Source organism: Leucopleurus acutus (genome assembly GCF_964270905.1).
Source record: "Leucopleurus acutus genome assembly, chromosome: 11".
NCBI classification, from domain to species: Eukaryota; Metazoa; Chordata; class Mammalia; order Artiodactyla; family Delphinidae; genus Leucopleurus; species Leucopleurus acutus.
This window is the reverse complement of record NC_139152.1, coordinates 45,307,362-45,318,464: the sequence shown is the minus strand read 5'-3', so window position 1 is coordinate 45,318,464 and position 11,103 is coordinate 45,307,362. Positions and strand designations below refer to the sequence as shown.

Below are 11,103 nucleotides of genomic sequence, written 5' to 3'. Positions count from 1 at the left end.
ACCGCATGTAGGGCAGAGAGCAAGTTTATTTGGTGAATGCTGAAGGCAAACATCATCCAAGAGAGACAATCTGGGAAAACTACTGTGACAAGAGCACCTAGGAGGCCTCTGGGGCTACATACACAGTCTCCCACAGGGAAGGCGTGGTTTCCGCGCACACTGGGAACGTCCTCAGCCATTCAGCACCATGCGGACGAGCTCTGTGGAAAGGAGAGGGGGTGATCCAGGGAGCAGGGCCAAGGGGAGGGGTCCACCAGGGGCCAGGAGACCACAAGACCACAAAGGTAGCCTAAGAAGGAATGTGCCCACAGCCACCAACCTTGGGGTCAGTTTGCAGAGGGGCCACCTTGAGTCTGACCAGTCCTCTCAGCCCCCAGCTCCCCTCCCACCAGCTGTTATTTCCCCACCCCACCCTGAGCAGCAAGAACACAGCAGAGGCAGAAGAGTTCTCAACTACACCTACAGCTACTGTCAGCCATTGGCGGGAGGAGAAGACAGAGTTTTGGGTTAGGGTACCTCCGAGCTGCCCAGCAGAAGGACGGGAAAGAGACTTCAGCTACAGTAGCACAGTGGGACAGGCAACCCACCCCCCGCTGCCAGCTGCCCGTGCTCCCGGGCTGAAGGATGACCATGAAGCAAGACTGGGATAGGCTGGTGTGAGTTCCCAGACACCAGCGCCCTAAGAAGCAAAACCTCAGCCCATTCTAGGAGAGAAGGAGGTACCACACCCCCAGGCTGTCTTCCTCTTTGAGGAACCCCTCCCCTCCCCAGTCAGCTCCATGCAGACACATGCCAGGAGGAAGTCAGATGGTAGTAGGGGAAGGGCAGGGGCTAGAGAGCAAAGGCTGGGAAGAAAAACACTGGGGAGGTCAACTAGAGAAGAGGGGCTGGGAGGAGCCGTACCCGCCCCATGGGCCCGTCACCCCGACAGGATATGCCTCACAAACGCTGCAGGAAGGAAGAGACATTAATGGTGAAGACAAGACAGAGACATGGGGTGAAGGGGTCAGGTGGCGAGGGATTAGACATCCATTTATTTTACTTCCCATCCCTTTCCCACCCTTCATGCCACATAAGCCCTTCCTTTCCTGTCATACCCCCCTGGCCTCCCACTCCTGGGCTGGGCCCTGCCCCTTGCCTGTTGGCACTTTTTGGAGCCTGGATCCAGGGACAGGGAAAGCCCCAAATGCTGCACTTGACCTGCCCTGTATGGCTGCTTCCTCCGTGAGACCCCAGTTAGTCCCTCACCTTCATAGTTGATACAACCATTGCTGTCCTCGTGCCCCGCCACCAGCATCTCTACTTCTTCCTCTGTCATCTTCTCACCTGCAGAGGGGAAGAAAGAGTGAGCGTTCTGGAATTGGGTGACACATGAGGTCTATCAGGTGGCACCTCAGCTCAAGAAGGAAGGGCAGAGCCTTACCCAGTGTGACGAGAACATGCCGGATCTCAGCACCCATGACCGTGCCGTTCCCTTCCTTGTCAAACACCCGAAGGCCTTCAACGTAGTCCTCGTAGGTGCCCTGGTCCTTGTTCTTGGCCACAGTCTGCAGCATGGGCAGGAAGTGCTCAAAGTCCAGCACCTTCACGTTCATCTCTGCCATAAAGGAGGTGGAAGCAAAGTCACATGCATCCTCAGGACTGGGGATTATGTGGTTCCCACTCAAGGCAGGAGAAATCTTATCTGGGATTTGCTAGACAAGAGCTGCTTGAGTTCAGGGCCTAAGAAGACAAAGCGAAGCCATCAGCTAAGGACTGCAAACCCACTACCACACTGCAGAGTTATTCTTAAGGACCCTCACCATCACTCTTGGGGTTCCCCAGGACCTTGAGCACCTCGGCGTTGGTGGGGTTCTGGCCCAGGGCCCTCATCACGTCCCCACACTGGCTGTACAGGATCTTGCCATCCCCTGTTCGGTCAAACAGCTGGAAGGCCTCCTTGAACTCTGAGGATTCAGATAAACATCAGCACTGGGCACGTGGGGGTTGACCCAAACCCTCCCTTACAGCCCCTGCGGCCCATTCCACTTTGATCATGCTGAGGAAACCAGATATTTATACCGCTGTGCACCCAAACCCTCTAAGTGATCCAGCGTCCCTTCCTCCGACTCAGGTGTCCCACATAAATACCCGGCCTTCCTCCCCTTGGCAGAGGTACCAGCCATTTACATACCCTCCGCCTACAGCAGCCTGCCCAGCCTCCTCACCTCACTACTCAGGGCAGGGATTTGCCACCGCCCTGTCTGGGCCCTGTCCTTATAAGGAAGTGGGAGCAGCAGCCTGGGACTGGGGTCATCCCAGCCTGCCACTTCCCACCCCTCCAGTACAGAGACCTTTCAGAGAGTACAGCTACAAAGAAGTATCCTCAGCAAACTCCCCTGTTCCATTTTCACAAAGTAACAGGTCACTGCTGTCTACAGCCTTCACGATTCCAAGCTGGGGGAGGGGGAAAGTTATCACAGGAGGAGAAAAGAGGCAGAAGTAGCTAACTAAGGAACAGGGGAGCACAGGCAGCTTAATACACAGTCCCCAAGCCCCACACACAACAGGCATTAGTGACCAAGTTGTTTCACATGCCCACACCACCTAAAACTCACCCAGTGCTTGGGGCTCAGATCTAGAGTACAAGGGAAGGGAGGAAGAAAGAGTGAGAAAAGAAAATGGAAGATCCAGAAGGAGGGAGAAGGGAATCCACGAAGTACTCCCCTGGGGGTGCTGAAGAGAAGACAGGTGGCTGGAGGGTGCTAGAGGGAGTGTCCCTCTCCCTAAGCATGACCTCAATAGGGGTCAGATTACCTACCTGCGGTCTGGTCCTCGGTGAAGTCACACTGCTCAGAGAAGAGGGGAGCGGTCAGCATCTTAACTCCAATCCCCCAAGCTTCTATCCCAGTCCCAAGAACTCTGAACCACAAACTCCCGTTCCATGCTGGGGACCCGCTTCCCAGCAGGACAGGATCCCCGACACTCCAACCCCACCTCCAACCTTTAAGGCCCTCAGGTTCCTTTACCCCCTACCTTTTGCCTTCTCCCCGCCCCCTATCCCCGGCTTCCCGCCTCTCGCCCCAAATCCCGCTCATCTTCCCAGCGCTGGGCCCCACCATCTTGACTGCTCAGCTCTGCGGGACCTTTTCCTGCAGTAATGGCTCCGGTTCCGGGCCCAACCCTAGTCTTAGTACGTCCCAATTACGTCACCCCCAGCCGACCCAGCCAATAGGAATCCTGGCCCGGGTTTATGCAGATGACGCTGCTATATTAGTAATGAGGTGGGCGGGACCCACTCCTGTTCATTTCTCCTGAGCAGCCCTATCTGGGGCACAGAAACTGCAGAAGAGGGTGGAGTGGGGCGCGAGGAATCTGCTCCTCCGAGAAGCAAGAAAGTCAGAGGTTGTCGGATTGGGGAGGCGGGGTGGGGGGAGAAGAGAGCCCTCCCTTTCCTTCCTTCCCTCCCCCACCTATAAAGAAAGCAACAGTCGGAGACCAAGGGAGGAACCGTCTCTTTATTTTGAAACAATAGCCTCCTGGTGGCAGGAACTTGCTTTCGCCTGCGGGGGGCGGGAGGGGGGAAGTATCCGACCCCACTGCACCTGTGGAAAAACATGAAAGTTGCCAAATCCTGGCGCTCTCGCGCAGCAGGACATGCAGACGTACTTCCCTGCTTTTCCACCCTGGCTGAGGGAAGGCAAGGAGGCTTGCCTCTCAAGGCGAAGTGGGAGGGCCCTACCTGTGGAGCTCAGACGCTTAGGATGTGCTTCAGGAAGGCTGCAGAGAGAGGAGGCAAGAGGGGCTGCAGAAGCTGGCCTGATGATAATCCACCTGACTTTAGATAATATGGGTCCCAGGGTGCCTCACCCACATACCTCGAACTTCCTGCCTCCCCGCTTCCCCTGTCCCTTCTGCTCCTCTGGCCCCTCACCTTCATAGTTGATGCAGCCGTTGCTGTCCTCGTGTCCTGCCAGAACTGCCTCCACCTCCTCTTCAGTCATCTTCTCTCCTGAGCCCCAGACACGGCGTTTTAGCCCCTGCCTTCCCTCCCTCATCAACCTAGGCCTCTTTCTTCTGAGTGGTACCTCCTCTTCTTCCACCCTGGAGACTTGCCCACAGCAACAGTCCCCCAAGAGAATCCTCTCCCTGTAATGAGCATGCCTTGAACGTGTCCCTGAATCTTGCTTTCCGTTTCACCTCAGTTACACCCGGTGAAAGTTTTGACAGATAAGGAAACTGAATTCCAGAGGATTAAGAGACATACCATATCATAGAGTACGACCATCTCTTCCAAAACCGAAACTCAAATCTCCCACCTCATCCCCTTTCCTCTGCCCTTTGGGAGGCATCTGCAGCCCACACACTTTAGCCTCCACAGGAGTAAGACCTTCAGACTGTCCCCAAGGCTCTGACCTTCTCAGTCTCCTGCCCATGATCTACAGGCAAGTAATCCCTCCCTGGCTCTGCCTACTTAGCCAAGCTTCTCCTTAGTTCACCCCCTTCTCTCAGCCCCACAGGAGTTCTGGTGCCTGCCTCACCCCGGGTGGTGAGGACATGTCTGAGCTCTGCTCCCATGACTTTGCCATTCGCCTCTTTGTCAAACACCCGAAGCCCCTCCAGGTAGTCCTGGTATGTGCCTTGGTCCCGGCTCTTGGCCACTGCCTGGAGCATGGGCAGGAAAGTCTCAAAGTCCACACGCCGGGACTTCAGCTCTGGAGATCAGAGAAGTGAAGGAGAGGTCACTGTAGTGTCACCCAGGACCCAGCTCCCATACCCACCATGAAGGGTTTTATCCCTTCAACATTCACGATGCTTTTCTGCCCCTGCATCTGACAGTTTCTAAAGTCCTGGGACCCACCTCAGCATTTTTTGTCACCTTACCAACATTCCTCGGTTCCACCACCAAACTGAAAACCCGCATCGTCCCAGAGGTCCCCTCACCATCACTCTTGGGGTTCCCAAGGACCTTGAGCACCTCGGCGTTGGTAGGGTTCTGGCCCAGGGCCCTCATCACATCCCCACACTGGCTGTACTGGATCTTTCCATCCCCTACTCGGTCAAACAGCTCGAAGGCCTCCTTGAACTCTGAAGTATAAGGAGGGGTCAGTGTTGACAAGGGGTCCCATCACCACCAGGAGAAAGGAGATTCAGAAACTATGTGCTTGAGCTGAGCAGAACGGGGAACACAAAGAGTACTAGTGTGGGAGTTTTCAAGGTCAGGAATGGAGTTAGGGGAATAGAAGGAGGATCTGAAGAGGGACTTGGGATGGACAGTGGGCTCAGGGGCTTCGCCTCACCCTCCAGCTGGTCCTTGTTAAACTCGATCTGTGGAAGAAAAGAGCAGGTGAGGAGAGATGACAGGGCTCATTCAATTCCTCTCCAACACTCCTCCCGACCAACTGGCAGCCACTTCTGGGGAGGGGCCCAAAGGGACCAGGCTGGGAGCCCAGCCACCTCAGTCCCATTCCCAGCTCCAGACCTTGGGAGAATCCCAAGAGGAGGAATTATTGGGGGGAGGGTTTCCAGGGAACGGGGTTAATCCCATGCCACCTGTTCCCCTCCCTCTACTGCCCTGAGCCCTGCATCCCTCACATAACTGGGGGCTGAACAAAAGCTAAATTTACCCCTGGCCCCCAGCTGTGATTGTCTAACAAGTCTGTCCTCTTCAGCCTTTCCTCCTGGGGTTCAGAGCTGTGGCCTTTAGTGTTGAATAGTCAGCCAGGCACAGGCAGCAGCTCCCTCCCTTCACCTTGAAACTGTCCTCAGAACCCAGATGTTCCCCATCTTACAGGCCCTGCCTCCAGCAGGAGGGTCGGTGAGAAGGTGGGGGGGTGTGGGTGTGTACATACACACACGTGACAACAAAGACAACAGCAGAGTCATAAGCCTGGATGCTTCCAAATGGGGTACTAAGAGAAAGCGCCACTGTTATCCAGTGCTTACCGATTCCCTACCTTCTAGATACCCCTAGTCCCCTAGGCTGTATCCCACCCTTGTACCACCCCCTCCAAACTCTTTTCTCATTTTCCAGGGACTCACCACCACTTTGGAGAGATCGATGGGGGGCTCCTGGGTTTTCCCAGGGGTTGGAAGGACAGCTGGCACTGGTGCTGGCACTGGCTCAGCCTTGGTCTTGGCTGGAGGGGCCCCTGCTGCTGGCTTGGCAGCAGGCTTGGGGATAGAGGGTCCTGCTGGTTTCTTCACGGGAACATCCTTCTTGGGAGGCATGATGTCCGGTGGCCAAAGGACAGTGTGCTGATGGGGGCACCCATCTCTGTTTAAATAGCCAGGGAGTCTGGGATGTCAAGGGGCGGGGGCAGGGGCAGGGAGCCAGTTGGCTGTGGGGAGGGTGAGATAGAGGAGAGATATGACGGCCTGCCCTCACTCCCCTGGCCTCCTACAGTTCAGGACTCCTGCCCCAAGGTCTTCTCCCTTCTGTCCACCCCGCCCCAAATGCTGACCAGAACAATGGCCGCTTTGGGGGGGAGGGGGAGGAGGAGGAGGCCAGAGACTGCCCCGAATGGGGGAGTTAACCTCCAGGGTGAGGATAGGATGCTTGCCAGTGACAAACACTGAAATAGGGGTGAGGCAAAGAAGGGCATCCAGGCATTTCAGGCCCCCAACCGCCTGACTCAGAATAGCCCTTTTTCCTAGCAGCTTTAGACTCCTGAAGGCTGAGGCAGGGATGGGGGCCTTGTGAACTGGGATTGTTCAAGTGGAGTCTGGGAGTAGTGAAAGGAGAAGGAAACAGCCCTTCCATTTCCCTCTTACCATGGATGAGGAGCAGGGTAGTTGGCCCCACAGCCTAATAATCCTTAATACCTCAAGTCCCTAACCCCCTCCCTCCCAGCCCAGAACTGGAACTTTGCACAATATAGAGAAAGAATAGCAACAGAAGAGTGTGACCCCCACCCCCCGCATTGTACCCTGTGTCCAGTGTTGTTTTAGAGGTGGGGATGAAGGCAAGGATCAAGGAACGAACCTTGTCCACAAGCTTATGGTCATTCAAGTCAGACAAAGGTAGGGTGCCTGCTGAACCTGCAGGGACTCCGTGGTGGCACCTGGGGGGAAGGGCAGGCTCTGAGAGGCAAAGGGCCTAATTTCTAAAATCTCTAATCCAAAAGGATGCGAGAGGTCCCCTGGGCTCCATGAGTACTCACACCCAACCGGAGGGATAATAAAACCCTGACTCAGTAGCCAGGTTACAAACCTTGCTGGGGGCGCTGGGGAAGGGTGAAAGTCGATGGGGGGAGTACGGAAGAGGGGATGGGTTGCTGGTTACTTTTGTTCTGGGGGTAAAGAAGGAGACGATTTAGATAGCATTCTGAGGAAGATAGTAGTGATACCTCTTAGGCCCTGGGATTCAGAGAGTTGATGCTGGGTCTCCCACTCGCAAATAAAGAATTTGAATGTCATTACTGCAAATTGTCTCATTTTAGGAAAGTCAGAATCATTTTTCCAGCCGGGAGTACATCACACACCCCCCTAAGCCTTAAATAAAGGAAAGAGTCCCTCCCCAGCGCCCCAAAACTCACCCTGCGGGGTCCAGGTAAGGGGCGGAGGCGGGGCGCAGGGCATCCCCGGGCCCTGAAGGGTTAATTCCCGTGGCCTCTGAGCATGCCGGGAGTCGTAGTCCTCGCGCGCCCGCGGGCTCACGGGAAACGCCGCCCTACAGAGCAGGGCGGACGCCGGCTCAGTGACTTCCGGCCCGCGGCGGCGGTTGGTGACTCACGATCGTTGGGAAGTGATTCTTGTCCCGGAACCGAAAGGCAGTGAGCACTTTACAATCCTCTTCTCTGACCCTAAAACCGCGCGCGGTCCCTCAGGATATCTCCCTTGCTCAGGCCTGCGTTACGCGTTTAGTGTGGGCGGGGATATTTTCCTGAATCCACTGGTGAGAACGCAGAACGTGGGGAAAGGCTGCAGTGGCAGCCGGCCGGATGGAGGTCAAATAGTAGGAAGCGTTTACTGCCCGGGGCAGAGTGGTGCGGTCTCTAGCTTCCTCTTGCGGTTTGGTAGAAAGAGAACAGAAGCTGTTGAGTAGCCGTGTGACTTGGAACAGTTTTTGATATGAACTGGTAGTTGAAGTAAGTGTTAAATTTTGGAATTGAGCCGGGTCACCTGCCCCAGTCTCTAAGTTGAGATTTCTCCATTCTGCGCCGCGTATGCGCCAGCCACCTTGTCGGTTCCTCACAGGTCTCCTTGGAGTGGAGGACTGGGTTCTCCAGCCCGTGACTAAGACATCTCTTCCCAGCATTGGACATCTCTTTTCCGGAGATTGTTTGTTTTTTAGATCTGTTTTTTTTTTTTAATTGAGGTATAGTTGTACAATATTACAAAAGTTTCAGGTGTACAACAGTGATTCACAATTTTTAAAGGTTATACTCCATTTATAGTTATTATAAATATTGGTGATATTCCCTCTGTTGTACATCCCCCAGATGTTCATCAAAGGTCTCATCTGTGTCGGGAGGGAACCAGCCCAGGCAGGCCCAACTTCACTTGCTGAATCAGTAAATGCCCTGGCGGCATACCTTGCTGGACATTGGGGCTTGCATGGGCCTGCAGGCAGTGGGTCAGAGTAGAAAACCCTCGGGAGGTCAGAAAGGTGAGGCATAAGTTAACTTTATGGGCAGTGCAGAAGTGATGTATGCTGGTTGGGGAAAGCTTGGAAGAACAGAAATGGGTTGTATAATATGGTTGGTTACAAGACTGGGTGAGGGCATAACAGATGCCTTTTAGTGTCTTTCATCACTTACACAGAAGTTGATTTCGAAGATGTGTTTTATCTGATCTTTTTACTCCTTCTTTCCTTTATGGCTGCCTTTTGGCAGTTTGCCAAGTAGAAGTAGTTATGGCATCATGACTTCTAGCTTTGTAAAAAATATATTTATTTGTTTATTTTGGCTGCACCACCTCTTAGTTGTGGCGTCGTTGTTTGTTTTTTGTTTTTGTTTTTTTTGGCTGCGTTGGGTCTTTGTTACTGCATGCGGGCTTTCTCTAGTTGCAGCGAGCAGGGGTTACTCTTCCTGGCGGTGTGCAGGCTTCTAATTGTGGTGGCTTCTCCTTGTGGAGCATGGGCTCTAGGCTCGTGGGCTTCAGTAGTTGTGGCACGCAGGTTCAGTAGTTGTGGCGCACAGGCTTAGTTGCTCTGCGGCATGTGGGATCTTCCCGGACCAGGGCTCCAACCCATGTCCCCTGCATTGGCAGGCGGATTCTTAACCACTGCACCACCAGGGAAGTCCTGTCTTTTTGATAATAGTCATTCTAACAGGTATGAGGTGATACCTCATTGTGGTTTTGATTTGCATTTCCCCGATGATTAGTGATGTTGAGCACCTTTTCATGTACCTATTGGCCATCTGTATGTCTTCTTTGGAAAAATGTCTATTCAGATCTTATGTCCATTTTTTTAAACAGGTTATTTGTGTTTTTTTGCTTTTGAGTTGTCTGAGTTCTTTATATATTTTGGATATCAGTCTCTTATCAGATAAGTGATTTGCAAATATTTTCTCCCATTCAGTAGGTTGTTTCTTTTGCTATACAGAAATTTTTTAGTTTGATGTAGTCCCACTTGTTTATTTTTGCTTTTGTTGCCTTTGCGTTGTGTGTCAGATTGGTTTTTAGTTCTTTAGGGCAGTCTTACCTTTACATTTCAGTAGTACCTTTCTAGTGCAATGCTCCACAAATGTTTTCTGAATTCCTGCCGAAGATTAGAAAATTGACAGGTAGGGGGACTGCTACTGGAGAGAAAGCTTACTAATTTCACCCAGAAATGACAATTGGTAATCTGATAGTGAGGGAAGAGACAGGAAAAATCTGTAAAAGTAGGCAAAATTTTGCCCATCATTTGGCAAAGATTTTTAAAATTGTAATATCCAAAAGAGAATATAGGAAAACATTTTTGTGTAATGCTGGTGGGAGTAGAGAATTCATATAATTTCCTTAGAATGTAGTTTGGAAGACTGTACTAAAAATCGTTAGGGGACTTCTGTGTGCCACAACTACTGAGCCTGCGGTCTAGAGCCCACGAGCCACAACTGCTGAAGCCCACACACCTAGAGCCTGTGCTCCGCAACAAGGGAAGCCACTGCAATGAGAAGCCTGCCCAGTGCAACTAAGAGTAGCCCCTGCTTGACGCAACTAGAGAAAGCCCGCGCGCAGCAACAAAGACCCAATGCAGCCAGAAATAAAAAAAAATAAAAGTCGTTAGGGAATTCCCTGGTGGTCCAGTGGTTAGGACTCTGCACTTTCAGTGCTGAGGGCCTGGGTTCAGTCCCTGGTTGGGGAACTAAGATCCCACAAGCCACGTGGCGTGGCCAAAAAAAAAAAAAAAGTCATTAAAGTACATAAGTTGACCCACCAATTATACTTATCCTAAGGAAATCATTTGAGATGTGTATACTTTTGTGTTCCCACAGTGAATAGCAAAGCAGAACTACCTTCATTTCTGACAATAGAGAATCAGTTAAACTATGGGGCAATCATTCTAAGGAACTGTACACATTGTGACCATTATAAATTATATTTTCAAGGAATATTTAATGAAGTGTAAAAATGCTTATGTGTTAAGTGAAAAAAGCAGGTTATAATATAACTCTAATTTATAAAATATGTATCTCTGTTATCATGTTAGCTTTTCTTCCTTGTGTTAGCGACCTCAGGCCTTAAAGAAAGCTTTGCAGCTCCAGGCGCCACATCTTCCCACTAATGACCCAAGCAGAAAGGAAGGGAGCAGTGAGGGCTCTCTTCTGTTGGCGCTCCATCCCCAGGTGTATTCCTCTTACATCTTATTGACCAGAGCTGGATCATAGAGCCACTCAGAGTTGCAGTGGAGGCTGGGAAAGTGAGTATCCAGCAAAGAGGATTGTGATTAATCCCTTGGGGCTGGCACACTGCCATGCCACTAAGAATGCTCTGGGGTTCTGTAGGTAGGGAAGAGGGGCAAATGGCGGGTAGACAAATGTGTTGCCACACCCAGTTAACTACAGCATGTTGTTTGGGCCAATAAAGCCACATTCCAAGAGGGCAGTATTTGTAAACATCAGTGACAGTGTACCCATATGCCATCATCTCTGCCTTTCTCTGGAAGAGGTGCCAGTGTCAAAGACCAGCTGTTTG

General features: G+C 52.2%; 2 protein-coding genes across 4 annotated transcripts; both read right to left on the bottom strand.

Moving 5' to 3' along the window:
* Positions 1-8: 8 nt before the first annotated feature.
* MYL6 (myosin light chain 6) lies at positions 9-3,172 on the bottom strand. 3 transcript variants are annotated; one of them, XM_082849244.1, is made up of 6 exons: positions 3,099-3,172; positions 2,801-2,828; positions 1,803-1,946; positions 1,424-1,597; positions 1,249-1,326; positions 9-200 (listed from the first exon to the last, which is right to left on the bottom strand). In XM_082849244.1, exons 1-6 carry the CDS (start codon positions 3,099-3,101, stop codon positions 172-174), a joined length of 456 nt encoding a protein of 151 aa, XP_082705370.1. In that variant the 5' UTR covers positions 3,102-3,172; the 3' UTR covers positions 9-171. The 3 variants fall into 3 exon arrangements, with proteins under 3 accessions (XP_082705370.1, XP_082705369.1, XP_082705371.1); XM_082849245.1 differs by lacking the exon at positions 9-200 and adding an exon at positions 904-948; XM_082849243.1 differs by lacking the exon at positions 3,099-3,172 and having other exon boundaries at positions 2,801-2,873.
* A 306-nt stretch (positions 3,173-3,478) lies between these two features.
* MYL6B (myosin light chain 6B) lies at positions 3,479-6,210 on the bottom strand (the record flags this gene model as incomplete). Its single annotated transcript, XM_082849242.1, has 7 exons — positions 3,479-3,584; positions 3,722-3,759; positions 3,914-3,991; positions 4,521-4,694; positions 4,924-5,067; positions 5,280-5,307; positions 6,022-6,210. 6 exons carry the CDS (start codon positions 6,208-6,210, stop codon positions 3,731-3,733), a joined length of 642 nt encoding a protein of 213 aa, XP_082705368.1. The 3' UTR covers positions 3,479-3,584; positions 3,722-3,730.
* Between the last annotated feature and the right edge of the window lie 4,893 nt (positions 6,211-11,103).

Excerpts from the sequence above, each read along its gene's own strand:
- MYL6 (XM_082849243.1), bottom strand. The coding sequence starts at position 2,858 with ATGCTGACCGCTCCCCTCTTCTCTGAGCAGTGTGACTTCACCGAGGAC. Across the intron at positions 1,598-1,802 it reads GGGGAACCCCAAGAGTGATG|AGATGAACGTGAAGGTGCTG; the intron begins GTGAGGGTCCTT and ends CCTTTATGGCAG. Across the intron at positions 201-1,248 it reads TGGTTGTATCAACTATGAAG|AGCTCGTCCGCATGGTGCTG; the intron begins GTGAGGGACTAA and ends TCCTTTCCACAG.